Raw genomic sequence first — 17,139 nt, forward strand, 5'->3', positions numbered from 1 at the left:
TAATATGTTAGATGTTAAAGTTAATAGACGTACAATTACCAAAAAATAATATTAATAATAATAATGAAAAAGTATCTTGTTTGCAGAATGAATTTTGGAATCTTCAAAAATATATATGACAGTGTAAATCAGATATCCAAATTTGCATCTAATTTTACCGTAAGAAATCTTTAAAAAAATGTGTTTTGAGCAGACAAAACCTATTTCCTTTCAAAAAACAAAAAAAAACCCACTGGTATGAATATATAGGTTACTTTTAAAAACACAAAAATTCGTACCGAACCGCACCCACCCACCTATGTTGTACCGCTCAGTGGAAACGAGGCCTAAGTAGACATGTTAAGCAAAAACCAGTCATATCAGCACAAACTCTCTACACCAACTATTAAGCATAGTGGTGGATGGGTGATGATTTGGGCTTGTTGCACAATCATGCAGTCATTGAGTTGATCATGAACTCCTCTGAGATAAAGTTTAAAGCTTCTGTCTAATCTCCAGCAGAATGGTTAAACATTTTTATCTAAAGCTATCACAAGTAAAAGTTTAGTGTGATTGTAGGTGAAATTCCATATCTGCTTTAGATTATTACAATACTTATTTAAAATTGCAGAAAGAACTGTTTTACATTTTCTGAACTTTGCTCCGTTAATTGTTAACAAAGAAGAGAAATACTTGATTAAATATGCAGCTTCACCAAAGCAAAAAAAAGAAAAGGCAGCATTGTTTGCAGGTGCTCTTACTTCTAAAGTCCAAGAATAGCCAAGATATATTGAATTTATTTTTAAACAGTTGTATGCATCATAAGCCAGCTCATAACCCATGCATGAAACCACAAGTGGGTAGAGAGCTTAAGTATGTGTTTATGGTTTATGTAACAGCCTGACTTGATGATATGCCAATATCAGCAGAAATTTCACAAATTCTTTCAGAAAGTGTTTTTCACTAAAAACTACTTTATGCTTTCAAAAAAACTAAAGGTTCAACCCTTTATCTGTTTTGAAAAAGCTAATGCATCCATTTTTTTTTTAAAATGGAGGCAACTTTTTTGTGTTGTTTCAGGCAAACGTCCTCATGAGTGCAAGATCTGCAACAAGGCCTTCAAGCACAAGCACCACCTGATCGAGCACAGCCGGCTGCACTCCGGAGAGAAACCCTACCAATGTGACAAGTGCGGCAAACGCTTCTCCCACTCGGGCTCTTACTCCCAGCACATGAACCACCGCTACGCGTACTGCAGCAAAGACCAGGATCTGGACCAGGATCACGAGGACATGCCTCTCACCCCGGGAGCCGGCAGCAGTCTGTTAGGCAGCCTGGGTGAAGACAAATCTCTGTCTGCAGACGACCCACACACGGCCCACTCCTTCCTCAGCGACTCCAGCCTGGACGGAGCTGCGGACACCCTGAAAGAGGGGGAGGAAGAGGAGGAAAGAGTTAGGAAAATGCATGAAGGTTTGTCGGAAGAAGCAGAGGAGCTGGAAAGTAGCCCCAATGAAGGGTCACCCACCGGGGAGAGTGAACTGCAAAATAAGCTTATTAACTGTGAAACAGGAAATCATATTAACATCACAGAGAACCAAATGTGGGACAGAGACACTGAGGACCAGAATGGAGGCTTGGATAAATGTGAAATGAACATGGATTTAACAGAATTACCTAGAATATTAATTTAACATGACCTTATCAAGCTTTAAGACTTTTAATTTTATATATTCCTACATATGCAACAGAGTGTTTTTCTTGTTTTTTACGACAAAATGCACAAAACACCAATGATTTTGTGGCCTTAAATGGATGAAGCCATGCCAGTTATATTTGTGTCAATGGAAAAGACAGTATTTTATCGTGTTCAATAGACTTCAGTTACTTTCAGTGTTATTCCAATTGTTTTGTTTTTGTTTGTTTGGGTTTTTTTTAACCCAAATGGGTTAACTGAACTAAAGTTATGTCACATTTTCGGATGTGGCATTACATAAATCTTCAATGCTTGCTGCTCCCTATTGCACATTAAACAATACTCGTACATACTTGTTTTTAATCTTAAAACAAACGTTTTCTGTCTTTAACAGTTATGTTGGTGTTCATTTAATGTCTGACCAAAGCTTGAAAAAAATAATTTCTGCTCTTAATTAAGTGCACAAAACCTTTTCTATCTTCTGCCATTTCACGTGAGATCCCACATTTTTGTTGTGACATGTAAGTATTTGCTTCAATCAAATCACCTGACTGATTATATTTACTGGAGCTGACTGCATTGTTTGCTGTGAAATCCCCCAAAAAATAATAACTTATTGCCAGGTGAACAACGGTTCTCCGTGGCCTCAGTCAGTCATCTGTTAAATGTTATAAACACGCAGCAAAAAAAAGAGGAACAACGGGAAGGTAGCTGTTTATTCATGCTTCAAGCAAAAAGCAGTGCCCTGCACCTTTTTAAGCGTTTGCCTTACTGGGAAGACAGTCATTTCTGCATCTTTGCATAAGATGTTAACGGGGGCAAAAGATAAACATAGTGTCCGGGGGTTTTTCCCCTTCAGGCATCAGATACCTTTTGGAACGTTTTACCGTTTGTTTGATTATCACAAATTCACCAGGTCCAAAGACATCTGCAATTTCTTGTAATGATTTGCATGCGCTCTGGCCTATTTTTACAGTAACGGAGCATTAACTTGTCAAACACTTAAGCTTTTTTGACGAGGTGTGGCAAGAGGGTCAAGATTCAGGGCGCATAGATCAGCTTTAAACTTCCTCTTTCTGACTGCGGTGTAGTCAACGTGAAAAGTGCCTCAGATGTACTCAGACAACTGTGAGTAATCCGAAAAAGCCTTCGTACGATGAAACTTTGCAGACGGTGGTGCATGAGGTGTGACTAAGCTTGCAGCGCTCATGCATACTGCGTGCCAAAGATACTTCTTGTTAATATATGTGTGTGTGCGAACGTATCACCAAAGACACACCAACTGCTATGCTATTCTTGCATAGTTCCTCACCTGTTATCTTCCAGCAAAAGAACAGGCAAACACAAGTTTCACATTCACTCAGTTGCTGCACACCTTTCTATGGGTCTCTTTTTAAACTGTCTTTTTTTTCCCACATTCATGCAAGTTTTATATAAACTTTTTATATGTATATATATTTTCATTTTTGTAACAGAAATATACAGAATTTGTCTTGAAATTCTTGTATTTCATTTATTTTTCTAATTAAAAATGACAGTTTTTGCACAATTTGTCCTGATTCATGATCTCAGACCCAGATATTATAGAGGGAGAAGATCTTAAAAGCATAAATTATACTTTTACAACTTTTCCCCCTTTAAATTCTATTCAGAAGTGGAGCCGTTGTCTGAAGTTGAGGGAACTGTAAAAAAAAAAACAATAGATAATGCAGGTCAAAATCAAAGTCTGGAGCTTAAATTTAATTTTATCAAATAAACATTTAAAAGGTGATTTATCCTGTGAGGTGGAGGAAGTCAGGAGAATTGTCTGAGTGAACGAACTCTTAGGTGCTTTCAGTCTGGCTGTGATTTACCATAGTGACTGCTTATGACAGAAACTGTAATTTCGGACAGGGCATTGTCACAGTGCTGTGCACAGGCATGCATTAGCATGCTTCTTTGAAAAACTGTGCCACCAAAATACTTGATGGTTTTACAAAACACACTTTTCACCACATAATCAGTTCATGCATTACCATGATGTTGCTGTCAAAACCTTGTCTGTCCACCAAACCCTTACAGCCTGTGTGTAGTTCATTACACTTAAATAAGTTTTTTGTACCTAGCAAGTCATGTCTAGCTAAAGAAATGAAAGTGGAAATGGTGATATACAATTAAGTTACAGCTGCAGTCAAACATTCTCTCTTTTATTTGGGTCAGACACTAAAAAACAGTGGTGCTTTTTAGCACATATTGTGGCCAAACATGCAGGAGGATTGTTTAGAGAGGCTGGTGCTTATTAATTAATTGTTTACTGAATTTGCATTAACCTTTAGACAACAGCTGATTTTTTTGTACTGATGGACACATAAAAAAGTAAAAACTGCAGAAAAAGAAATAATTTTCTTACTTGATAGACCAGATAGGTGATTTAACCCTTATGCACAATTGTCCTTTTTCTTGTTTTTAACCAGATAGATTAGCTCTGTAGTCTGGTCTTTACCCGTTTACGTCCTCTGAAGCAAGCGATATCAGTATGTCTCTTTTTTGGATTGCCAAATATATTCCTGTTAAAAAGAAAGTGTTTTACTAAAGAAAACCGTTATTATATAAGGCATAATCAAAATCTGTAAGACGCTGTACAGATGACACGGCATATCCCACTTCCTCAAAAGAGTTTTATGTGGTCAAAAAATATTATATCATTAATTAACTGAGTTGAAAAGTGATAGAAAGACTAATTACGATGTATTTATATTTTAACACTGTAGGTTTCATACCTTTAAAAGCCAAAGTTGATATAAATTTTGCTCATTTTTAAAGTTACGTCGCTGAATTATCTCAATAGTCCTCAAAACACCAATAAAATCAAATGCTTTTTCAGTTTTCAAAACAAGCTCTGACATTTGTATGGGACATGCTGAAGCGGCGCTGTGACCTCAGCCCAGTCAGTTTCCCATCACTGAAAGCAGTAAACCATCAGCGATCACCAGGGAGTTCTTACTTACATTGTGTTTTTTGTGGCTCTGTCTATTTGCATGATGATTCAGCGATGGTGACTAAATTTCTCTTGTAAACCACCGTGTGGCATCTTTTGATATGTGATATGCTGAGTTTTAGGTTAATGAAAGGTTAAAGGAAAAAACAAATAAACTGTAGCATCAACTTGCTGCAATGGGTGATGTGGATCAGATGCATTTACTTCATGCATCACCAGTGTTTAGTGAACTGTACAAGTACAACTTTTTGTATTTGCAGCACTTTTCTGGTGGAAAAATACCAGTTGTATGAGCAACATGCAGTCTGAACGAGCACAAGTTTAAGTTTCATTTCTCAGCAACATCTGTGAAGTACAGGTGAAGATCAGTGGAGTTTGGCAAGCCCTTCCTGGCATTTAGTTTATGCTTAATTTACTGGCATGAGTCTTTAAAAGGCATTAAGGCAGACTAAAGACATTGATCCATCTCAGCCACAGTCAAATTCTGTTGTGACCATTTTAATCTACTACAGGCCAGTGAGCACCATGTCTTCATTCAGATTTAGTGGAAATTAAATTAGCTTGGAGAGACATTCGGTTAAAAAAAAACATGTAACATATGTAAACATTTCACAGCCCTTTCCACAACTTTTCTAAATATTCCAGACCAAAAACATTTTGTTTTAGTGATACAAAAGTCAAATGAACTGCCAACAGATGCAAAAAAAGAAGAGTTCAAATAAGTATCTAAAATGGGTAGTAAGCAAATTTCTCCAGATGTCTGCAAAGCGGCTGCTGATTTGTATTGATCCACAAGACGTATTTTAGGCGTTGCATAGTTTTAGAGGTATGAATTTCAGGGATAATATTTTTTAAAAATCTAATTTTACCAAATAAAGTGTTTATTAGAAAGAAACTGTGTTTGGTGTATTTTTAGTGGGTGATGAGTAACGTCACTCTAAAGTGAAATAAAAAACACGACAGAGCTCATTTTGCTGCTGTTTAACGCTTTATTAACAGAAAGGACCCCCCCCCCCCTCTTGTTTTGTTGGAACAAGAACAAAACATACAGCCGAAATCTTTCATAAAATATTGGATACATCAGGGTTGGTAGGCGGGCACATTTCTCTTAGACAATAAACTGAATGCAAACCTCTAATATAATGTAAGGAGCCTCTGGTGGAGCGCTGTCAAAATTTATGAAAAAAAAAAACCCTGATTGAAGGGCGTGCATATAAACTCTGATATAAACCATGCACACATCATATGGATAAAATAAACAACAGTGGTTTGTCTGTTTAAGATGAAAAATATTTAAGCCAATCAAATTTAAGGACATCCTTGGGAGTTAACAGGCATGAAGCTACAACGACCCCTCATCAGTCAAACACAGTTTTAGCCTCTTTCAATCAACTCGCCAGACTTCAAATGATGCAAACACACAAATGAAGAAACACTTTTAATAAAAACTTAACCCACTCCCTCCCCTGCAGTGCCTCCTTTCGGCTCTTTTTTGTCTTCTGCCAAACCCACAGTCAATATAAAATTACCCAAGCCACAGAGCGAGAGGGCTTGAGGGGGAAAATCCACATTTTTAAAACATATGCATTTCCAGTTCCCCTTTTGTTCTGTTATTAAAAGCAGCATTCGCACCAATCACAGGGGACAACTCTGCCTGCCGAGTCTCCAAGGCCCACATACCTCCACACGCCTCCACTATCTCGGCACGCAAACCCGCCACTCGCAACAAACAACCTTACACGGACATCCTGAGCGAATCTCAGACAACACAGCAAATTTGCTCTTGTTTTTATTGAAAGAGAGCTGATAATTAGGACGGAGAAACACGAACAAAGACCTCTCGTTCTTCTTAGTTTGTATTCAACTAGTACAGAAAGTTCAGGTTACACACTCTATATAAAGTGTTTCTAAGGGATAGACAGAAATGTAGCTATTTACATTTAACTTAATACAAGGAGTTTGTACTAATAAAATAGATTTATATTTGTACAAGAAAAGCTCTGAAGGTTCACATTGAAAATACTAAAAAGGAACATTTATGGCCCAATTGGCACATTCATCCATTCACTGAAAATTACACTTTAACCTTTAGAAACACTTTCAAAACTATTCCAAATTCTCCTTCTAAGCAATACATAGATTAATCTTCATGCAAATGCACTTTTTTCCAGTACGCAGTAAATCCACGCCAGTGCCGTGGGTGGGGTCTTGTCTGTCCGTTCTGCAAGACAAACCGGTGCTTTTCACAGTGAGATGGTTCTGCTAAGTTCTGTTTCAGAGCAACGTTAAGACACGTCCCTCCTCGTGTTGCTTGATGATTTTCTGGCTGGAGGAGATTTATCAGTTTTATGACATTTTTTGTTCGCCCCGATCGAGTCTGAAACATCAGCTAGAAGCGACTAGGAGGCATCTGTTCCAGCACTGCGCTGCCCTGGGGCTGGGCTCCACATCTGCGCTCAAAGGCACAAGCATTGCAGCTAAAATTGGCTTGTTTTACTATTATTGTTTTAACATGGCTTTTTATGGAGGCCAGATGTCATGATTAGCAGCTTTCTGTCCTGGTTCTTTGTACCCCACAATTATCTTTTGATGTGAAATCCATTTTACACCATATGAGTCTGCAGGCCATTGCTGCAATGCTTCTGCTTCAGTCTGATTTAGGGGGGGGTGGGGACAGGGTCCGTGGGGGGGGAGGGGTCTGAGCTGCCGCCACCTCCTGGCCTGAAAAGATCAAGACAGGCCTCTTGTTCCGAAGATGTGGTCAAACTCGCTCAGGATTAGCTCCACTGCCTGGTTCTGGTAAATCATGTTCACCGCCATGTTGCCATTATCGCACTCTGGGCGCATCAGGGTCGGCCCGAACACAATGCCGATGTTCTGGGTGGTCATTCTGTTGGTGTCGCACCGTTCCAGCACTCTGCAGAAAATATAAAAGTTAAAAATGCAGCGTACTTTAGTAATAAACCTAACAGGAAAATGGTTAAAATTGTTCTGGAAGGAGAATTTAAACTTGATCCACCATGTGAAGAGGCAGTCTGAGACAATTAATCACTTTCACTCAATCTGAAATAAAGCGTCGAGTTGAATTTATTCACAACGTTTAAACTTTCTTTAAGGTTTATTGGACTTTGGCTGTCAGAGAATTGTTCAGTAAAATACATTTTCAGATGGAAATGTTTTCTTTATTGAGCAAATCCAGACAAGAAAAGACAACTAAACACAAGAGGAACAATATTTTAAAGACACGCTTTTCAGATTATCCACACCACACTGTGTTTTTTACCTTCAAATCGTCGCTAGACTCATTTATAACACTTGTAGCTTAGTTATTATTTAATTTACACTCAGCTCTGAGGTATCGCTTTAGCAAATATTACCTTTTGTAACCTGTTAGTTTTCCTTGTTCTCCATGTGTCTCATTTTGTTCTCCAGGGTATCTTTATCTGACAAACTAACTACTTATCACTTACTCACATATCATCTTTACCTTCTATCTACTTAACTACTAATTCTCTCATCACTGATGACATTTGATTTAATTATTTCTGAATTGCTTATTTACTATTACCACTTATTCAACTCTTAATTTCTACTTCCAACCCAAACAAAGGAAAATCAGCAAGATGTTAGAACAAGAAGAAAACGATTTAAACATTCAAGCCAGAAGAGACGCTATAACACGAGCAGAGGAACCGGTCAAGAAATTATGGTGGAGTAAGAGATTAAAAACTATCAACCAGTTTAATAAAAATTGGTCCAACATGTTCTCTGCAACTACTTAGTTTAGTCACATCCTGCCTGTCTGTAACAGTGACACAGACCAAGTTTTATGAGCAATGAATCCTGAAATTCTGATCATTCCACAGGCTTGAAAGAATCTGGACTTTTCTTGTTTTGCTGATCCCTGACATTTCAAAGAGGGCCACCATGAAGCTGACATTTGAGGCTTTGAGTCAAATGTCTGAGCTACTCTTGAAAGAAGTGCCATAAAATTGGAATCTCATTTCTGTCCCTCGGCTAAGATGAGCTGAAAGGACACACTAGCTTCTCATTAGCCCTGCATAGAAACAGGGCTGATGTCCAAAAACCTGGAACTCAAACAATATTCCAAGCCGGTTCAGGTCTATTTCTATTTTTGTTCTGCTAATCAGATGTTACCAAGTTAAGATGGCTGTGAGGGTTGCAAACTAATGGCTTTTACACTTTAGATGTGTTCTTAAAACACCTACGTTAGTGTGTTTGACTGTGTGGTACTAGAAGGGGACTCAGGAATGGGTTAAAGCCACAGCATGAGGCATTCTTCTAAAAATGCCATTCCCACCAAGCCACAGAAGAAGCCAGCAATTGCTCAAAACTTCCACATTAAAAAGAGACGAGGAAAAAAAAAGGGGGAGAGCATAGGGAAGAGGAAAAAAAAGACATGAGCGAGGAAGAGGGTGAAGAGAGAGAAAAGAGAGCGAGGTTCCAGTGGTGGCGGCGGTGGTGTTGGTATGCCTTCCAGCAGACGAACCACAAGGCTCCCATGGGACCTTCGAGGCAAAAACGAGAAGAAGAAGACGGAGAAGAAGGGAGAAGAATGAGGGAGAGAAGGAAGAAAACGACAAGGCGAGGGAAGGAAGAATGAAAAGAGTGAAGAGGAAAGAAAGGAAGTAGGGGAAAAAAAGGAGATAGAGAGACAGAGGTGGGGGGGCTGATTGAGCAGGGAGATAATAAATGAAAACCAGAGAAAGGAATGACATGAGAGGGAAAATGAGGGAAAGACACAGACAAATTCATGGGGTCCACCACACCCTGGCACAAACATGAGCTTCAGAACACGAACGCTCACCCCTGAAGTGGAAGAAAAAAAGCCATAGGCGGTAAAAAACACACATTTTATGTAGTGCAAAAGGAACTGGCTCGCAGAACATCATACACCATTCATCTCCCGCCAGCCTTTTCATCTTCACAGTAACCCAAACTTAACAACAGCGTGATCCTGGTACACTTCAGGCGCTGTGGCCAAAAGAATCTCTGACAGGGAATATGAAGGGACACGCAGGAAAACTACTCCCTCTTGTGGTCAGATTCAAGGGGGAAACGAGTTGGAGAAATTATATCAGTCAGCTATCAGGGTGCTTGATGAAATTTTAAAAAATAAATAAAATTACAACAAAGCAAAGAGACTAAAACCCAGAGATGCACACAAACACATCAGGTTCAAGGAATTAAATCTCATTTTAAACCCGTCTCACCGTCTGAGATGCCGGCACATAAACTCCAGGGTGTTGTGGTTTGGAGGGGGCATGTTAAGCACCAGACACTTCAGCCGATCCACTTTGTCCATGTGGTCTGACATCTCTGCCAACACAAGGCAGAAGATACATCATGTTAAAATAAGTATCACCCATGTGTGTTGCAATTTCTGCACTTTTAACAGGAACCAAAATCTGATTTGCATATTCACAGATTAACTGTGCAAGAAGTCGCTGTTTAATCTGATACAGCAGTATGCTGTTATCACACATCACCACAGCGGTGTGACAAACAAAACAGAAAAGTGCTGACTGTAATAGGGACAGATAAAACAGTATGAATTATGAATATTTTATCTTAATGTGAATTTTTTATTTTTTTTGTAGGGTGTGCTATTCACACGGGAGATTAACTGCTACAAAAAAAAGTCACAAATAGACTGATCTTGAGTCTTATCAGGCAAGTTAGGCAAATCAAATAGATTAAATTAAAAAAACATGTTTTTCATTTAAAAACATGTTTTGTCTTGTCAGAAAAATCTCATATCTGATTCATAGCAACATGCTAAATAATAAAATAAATGGTAGGAATTATTTGTTCTGCAGAGTTGTCATGCATGACCTTCATGTCGAGAGTGAGAACAGAATTAGAAAACTCATAAATTCTACTTAATTTAGCCATGCTATTTTGTTTTGGGACCATTTTGATATGTATCCTGTCTCTGTGCAGAATAATATGCCAGATGACAAGAGTTACTGAATAAGTATAAATTAAAAAGTGAGTGTGAGTTAAAGGAAATATCTTAATACTCAGATTTTACATTCTCTTTTCTGGTCCCCTGTTTTATCTAGGATGTAGTTTTAAATTTGTCTTCTAATAAATAATCACTAAATCTTGCTTCATTTTATTTTAGAGATTTGGAGGTTTTACATGTTCCCAGCAGAGCCATTCGCTTTCAGACTGAATGTTTGCTGGTGATTCCTACAGTTTCAGCTGTCGGGCTGACAGATCTTTAGGAGCCAAACACTCTGTCCACTCAAAGACCAGCTTGAAGTTTTTCCTCATGGAATATCAATCAGTCAATCATCAGTCAAGTGTATTTGCATCAACACTGCAGTTCAAAGTGCTTAACCCTCCGGTTGTCCTCATTTTCTGTGTATAGGGAAAACGCATACAAATCTCGGTCATTTTGACCCGAGGACAACACATCAGATAGTTGACAGCTGTCAAAACCCATAATAGACGCTACATTTTGTCAAGTGCCGACATGAAAAATATCAATATGCATCAAATATGTTGGTCAAAGTTTAATTCATTATGGTTCAAAAGCCAACAGGTGGGTTTTTAGCCTTGATTTGAAGGAAATCAGTGTTTCAACAGCTTTGTGCTGACTCTACATCGTTCTGCTTTAGGTCCAAAGATAATAACTTCAGTGTTTTTTTGTTCAACTGGAGAAAGTTTTGACACATCCACACATTTATCCGTTCTATGCATCTACAGTATTCATGGATTCAGACTCACCTGGTGACATCACATGTAGAGCTTTGTGTCAGATTACTTATGGTAACTAATCTGCTATAACCTGAGCTAGTGGGAACATGCAGATATTGAAGAAGAGGGTATTCCAAGATGGAGCCTTGGTGTACCCCACATATGACTTCTATCCACTTCAATGAGAAGTTACCAATAGAAATCCCTACTCTTTTTGAGATTTTAACCAATTGAGTTCTGGATCAGAAAATCCTATGTAACTCTCCAGTTGTTTCAGTATGGTCAACAGAGCCAAATGCTGTGCTGAGGTCCAACAGAACTAGCGTTGTGGTTCTTCCACAGTCTATATTTATGTGGATATCATTGTGGACGTCATTAAAGGTTATAGTTGGAGTGGTTTAAGTTGTTCTGAGCTATCTCTGCCATTATGGTGTTGCTGGACAACCACTGACCGTTCTTCTTCACTCTGCTCTCCATTAATGCATGTTTTGCCATTTCTGTTGCCATTCACTTGGTGTTCTCTTTATTTTTCTCTCTCGTACAAAGTACTCCTGGCTGTATGTTTTGTTTATATCTCATTTTTCCTCTCTAAATGTTCTGCTGGATGAGGTAGTTGGCCTTTTGATGCTGGCTCTGATTTTGCTGGAAGTTTCTTCACGTTAAAAGGGAGCCATTTCTCTTAGCTGTCAAATAATTCATGAGGGATTGCAGTAAAATGCCATGTGTTTTTTTGTTTGTTTTAAGATAAACAATGTTTCAAGTGGGATTTTCTCTCTCTGACCAATGCATTTACACATAGATACATTGGTTATTGATTGACTTGCTCTGCTTTCTGATTCAGCTAATCTAAAGCAAGATTAGCTGAATTCTTGAAGAAGGTGTGTTTCAACAGTTTAATAGCTACCTAAAAATGACCAACCACTTTGACATCTTTTCACCCGGTTTCCGTGCTCACCACAGTACACAGTAAAAGTGTTCAATGACATCCACATAAATACAGAGTGTGGTAGAACCACAGTGCTGCTCTGTTGGACCTCAGTAGAGCATTAGACACTGTTGAGTATGCCATATGATTGAAATATATTGAAGATATGCTGTTATGTCAACCTCCCAAATCTCTCAGATGTTCTGGTCCAAGTCTGCTCTGCATCTCCATAACCAGAACCAAAAATGTAGAAACAGAATCGGCTTTTATACTCCACTAATCTGGAACAAACTTCAAGAAAACTGCAGGAATTTTGAAACACCGAGTTCTTTCAAATCAATGCTAACAACCTATTCTTTAAAGCTGCCTTTGATTAATAATAACTGATACAATAATTCATATTTGTCTGGACTGTACATTTTTATTACTTCTCTTTATTTTGCCAATCTGATGAAACTTTTCTTTTTTTTTTGTTTATCGTGTTATGTTTTTATCATGTGAACATGATAAAAACATAACACAATTTTTATGTTATGCTTATGCCTTATTATTTAATCAATATGGCACTTTGATCTGCCTTATTGATTAAATGCACAATACAAATGAACTTGATCTGACTCGACTAAGAAGAGCAAAGTTCCTCTGGAGTTGCTACAAAATTCAACTGCAAGAGGAGGTTGTACAGAGGTGGAGAGAAGGGGCAGATTTAAACAAATGTATTGAATTTCAACCGTATTATGTTGACTCAAGAAGAGAAAAATGAAACTGTGAACATTTAAAAATAATTAAAAACATTACTCTTTTTAAAGCAGCCCACCCTCTATAAACGAAACATAGCTCAGTTTTTGTCAGTATATAATTATAACTCTCTCGGTCTTGGAATTGATGCAGAGGAAGTGTTTTCATCCTGTCCTTTTAGCTTCTAATATATACTTAAAATTGGCTACATTTCTCCATTTATGTCAACAACATCTCCGCATTTCTAAAGAAACTCGTAAAAAATATTTAAGGAGTGAATAAATGCACTGTCTCATATTCAATCAAAGGCAGAACATTCCAGGATCAGACTGGCTGTTTCTAAGCAGAGGTAACCCTGACAGCTGTTAACTTCTCCAGGAGTCCAGCAACCATCAAAGCTAGCATTGCATGGCAGGGCTGCAAAGACGAAGACTCTTGTTCAAAAAGAACATCACTGTCCCTCTGCAGTGAGAGATAAGATAGACAACTCAGGAGAGTGCAAAAGACAGGTTTGTGGATGAATGAAACTAAAATAGAACAGCAGAGTCTTAAAGGCTGGACTGAAAACTCTTCAAAGCTGATGAAATTTTATTTCTTTATAGGGGAGACTTTCCAACACTGAAATAGTGACTGATTTTTACAACCAAGACATGGCTTGGCCAAAAACAAAACCTCTTACTGATCCAAATACCATCTTCTACTCTCCATTTTTCCATCCAATAATACAAACCTCATCACTGATACCAATATAACCAGTACAGGTTGTACTTAAATTATTGACATTCAAGCACACTCTGTACCATATGTTTACTGCATACTCAAACGAGGTCATAAGGAAGAGTTCAGGAGTGGCAGCATGAATGTAACATATTTTTAACCTCATAATTCGATGGTGACAAAGTGAGAAAACACCAGAGTGAACTCTGTCCTGGTTTTGACTGAGTCAGAGCAAAACCCTAGTGTTTATTCATTATGAAACGTGCCGAGCACAAACACAAAGAGATTAAATCAAAATATATCCTGCGCAGGTGGTCTGGTGGTCTACATGTTTCCGAAGTTGATTTTAGAAATCAGCCAACACAGATTTAAAATACTAAGAGCAAAAACTAAAACATGTTATACAAAAATGTTGTGAGGTTTAAAACGTTTTAGATCAGTAAGAAAGCTAATTATTTTAATATGCTTAGTAAGGCATTTTTTTCCACTCACATCTGCTGTGAGGCAATTTTATAAAGCAAATAAAGATGCACAGTGCAATGCAAAAGTATTTTATTCCCCTTGAACCCAATATTAAATATCACGAGTCGTAAAGTGAAAGTAACCAATAGCTTTCAATTTTTGCATGAGAAAATTGCAAAAATGTGGCAAATATCTGCATTCCTCCTTCACTTTGATACCCTTAAATAAAACCCAGTGCAGAACTAATTACTTTTCAGTGAATAGTGTTAGCTCTGCATGTAACTCAGTACAAGCATAGCTGTTCTGTGAAGTCTTCTGAGGTCTGTAGTAAAACATTAGTGAGCAAACAGCCTCATAAAGAACAAGGAGCAGAGCAGACAGGTCAGGGATTAAGGAGAAAAGGCTCACAGAGCACTGTCTATCATCTGAAAATAGAAGGGTTTGGCAAAACCGAAAACCTGTCAAGATATGGCTGTCCACCTAAATTGACAAACCAGTCAAGGGGAGCATTAATCAGAGAAGAAGTCAAGAGGCTCATGGTAATTCTGGAGGAGCTGCTGAGATCCACATCTATGGTGGGATGATCTGTCGACAGGAAAGCCATAAGTTATGACTTCCACAAATCTGGTACATTTATGGAAGAGTGGCAAGAAGAAATCCACTGTTAAAAGAAAACCATAAGAAATAAAAAGTCATAGGCCATGTTAGGGAAACAGAAAACATGTGGAAGAAGACGCTCTGATTAGTGCGAACCCTAAATTTAACTCTACGGTGGAAGCATCATGTTGTGGGGATAGGAAAGCGGATACAGTCAAAGCATTTTCTTGTGTTCACTCAAAAAACTTTCAGATGTTATTATAACTGAAGACGGTGCTACAACATCGACGGGGCTGCATACAAATCCACACCACAATTTTTATATGTTATTTTGGAAAAACTAAAAAAACAAACAGAAAACTGCATGTAACATTTCTTCCAAGACAAAACTATGCTCCAATATGTGTTGGTCTGTCACATAAAATCCCCTATAAAATACATTGATGTTTGTTTCTATAACATGACAAAATTTGAAAACCTCAAGGGGTATAAATACTGATGCAAAGCACTGTATTTACATTTCTTCTTGACAGACCGATTAAAAATTATTGCCATTTTCTGATGTTCTCCCTCAATGTTCAGCGAAAGACTGAATAAAGTGCGCCGTATGATATAACCCATGTGAAAGGGGGCAGAAGGCGGTCACTCACTGACTGTCTCCACGATGTCGGTGAAGAAGCCGTAGGGAACGAGCGGTTCAGGAAGCTCACGAAAGAAAAGTTTCAAAGCTCCCGTGACGACATGGATGTCCTCCCACTCGCTCTCGTCCAAATTCAGCTTCTCCTCTGAGACAAGGAGGAACATTAAACGGGAGGGGGGAGGAGAAGAAGAAAAAAAATCAGACAAATGAAGTCAGAGGAAGAAAATGAAAGAGGAAAAAAGAAAGAGTTCAGTCGAACCATATGACGTAAGCAGCGAGTTAATTCACTTCAGGGCTGAGGCGTAACATGAAGGCTGCAGGACGAAGATAGGGTGAGAAAAGTAAGAAAAAACACAAAATAAACACCTACGCTTACACAGACACACTCTTCAGACGATGAAGCACATCTCTTTTTTCAACAAGTCTGACTAATGCTTCTCAAATTGAACCAAAAAAGCCAAATGCTTTGAGGAACAGCAACCTGTACAATTCTGAAGGGAGAAGCATCAGTCAGAAGTACAGCTGAGGTAAAAAGCATGTAAAAAAAAAAAACAAGAGACAATTCTCTGCTCTGTCCACTTGGTGGCGCCCATGGACTGTGTGATAACCCTGTACAACCTGCTGCATGTTATTACATCAGAAATCTTGAAGCACAGAGGCCTAAAGGGACACACACATCAAGCAAACAGTATCACAACAACGACAAAAGAGGGGGAAAAAATGCTATTCTGCTCCCGTCTGCACGGCAGCTCAGCTCTGCTATAGTCAGCTCTCTGGGTGGGCATTGTGGGGACCTATTCCCCCCACTGAGGCGTTCACGTTGTACAGTGCACAAAACACAAAAGCAGGCTGAGTTAGAAAAGAAAGCAGGCCGATTTAATTCTCCTTCTGCCTGAGACTACCTTGTACCAGGTCCGCTGGGAACATGAAACGGCCGTCTGTGGTCAGCGCTCGCTCTGCAAAAACCAACAGTTATTCAGAGCGATTTCTGCTGCGTCTGCTTTATCAACAACCAGGATGTGAAGTGTAAGTCAGGCAGTAACAAATTTCATTCAGGTTAAAAGTCACTTTTATCCTTTGGACATTATCTATAAACAACATTTAAAAAAGATTGTAAACAACCTTTAGATTATAGGGATTAACTTATTTTGTACTTATCTAAAACGTTTTTCCATGTTAGGCTAATTTTGTTTGAAAAGTTATCGTTTATTGAAATCATCTTTTTTTTTTACGCTTTAGGTTACATTTAAATGGTAAAGACCGAACATTTATGTAATAAAACCAGAGTGCACAATTATTGTATTCTTCATAATAACAGCTATATTCTTGAGTAAAAGAGGAATAAAGAAAACTGAGCATTTAGGCTAAATATCATTATCACTAGCAGGAATTGACACAAGTGCTTTTCCCCCTCCTCTCCATCATCCTCACCGTGGTCCACCAGAAACCGAAGTTTCTGAATCACAGCCAGGTTTCCCGAGACTCTGTAGATGCCATCGGTGTCCAGTCCTGCAACACATCACACACACACACAAGTTAGACACAAGAGGTAGCCTTTTTGTCTGACAATCCTGGCCATGTGAATCAATAAGTTATCGAGCAAATGAAGTGTGCTGTGCAAGTCCTTGAATTTGAGAAACAAAGTGGAGATGAGGGAAGTTTCACTACGTTTTGCAATCCAA

At 38.5% G+C, this 17,139-nt stretch overlaps 2 protein-coding genes across 11 annotated transcripts in view; one reads left to right on the top strand and one right to left on the bottom strand.

Moving 5' to 3' along the window:
• LOC103464401 (zinc finger E-box-binding homeobox 2) overlaps positions 1 to 3,224 on the top strand; it is a 38,656-nt gene extending 35,432 nt beyond the window's left edge. Inside the window, exon 8 of the mRNA XM_008408460.2 lies at positions 1,060 to 3,224. Within this exon, the coding sequence (XP_008406682.2) occupies positions 1,060 to 1,673 (614 nt within the window). The 3' untranslated portion in view covers positions 1,674 to 3,224. The remainder of the gene's footprint in view (positions 1 to 1,059) is intronic.
• A 3,199-nt stretch (positions 3,225 to 6,423) lies between these two features.
• The window catches only part of arhgap9 (Rho GTPase activating protein 9), a 56,378-nt gene continuing 45,662 nt past the window's right edge, over positions 6,424 to 17,139 (bottom strand). For 8 of the 10 annotated variants that reach the window (XM_081607005.1, XM_081607003.1, XM_008408466.3 and 5 more), the window contains 5 exons: positions 16,889 to 16,966; positions 16,360 to 16,413; positions 15,468 to 15,602; positions 9,887 to 9,992; positions 6,424 to 7,569 (listed from right to left, as the gene is read on the bottom strand). In XM_081607005.1, the coding sequence (XP_081463131.1) occupies positions 7,383 to 7,569; positions 9,887 to 9,992; positions 15,468 to 15,602; positions 16,360 to 16,413; positions 16,889 to 16,966 (560 nt within the window). In that variant the 3' untranslated portion in view covers positions 6,424 to 7,382. Of the gene's footprint in view, positions 7,570 to 9,886; positions 9,993 to 15,467; positions 15,603 to 15,716; positions 16,967 to 17,139 lie in introns of those variants that run through there. The other 2 variants (XM_008408465.3, XR_001776639.2) reach the window with 2 other exon arrangements.

Source organism: Poecilia reticulata, chromosome 5 (assembly GCF_904066995.2).
Source record: "Poecilia reticulata chromosome 5, P_reticulata-male-v2, whole genome shotgun sequence".
NCBI classification, from domain to species: domain Eukaryota; kingdom Metazoa; phylum Chordata; class Actinopteri; order Cyprinodontiformes; family Poeciliidae; genus Poecilia; species Poecilia reticulata.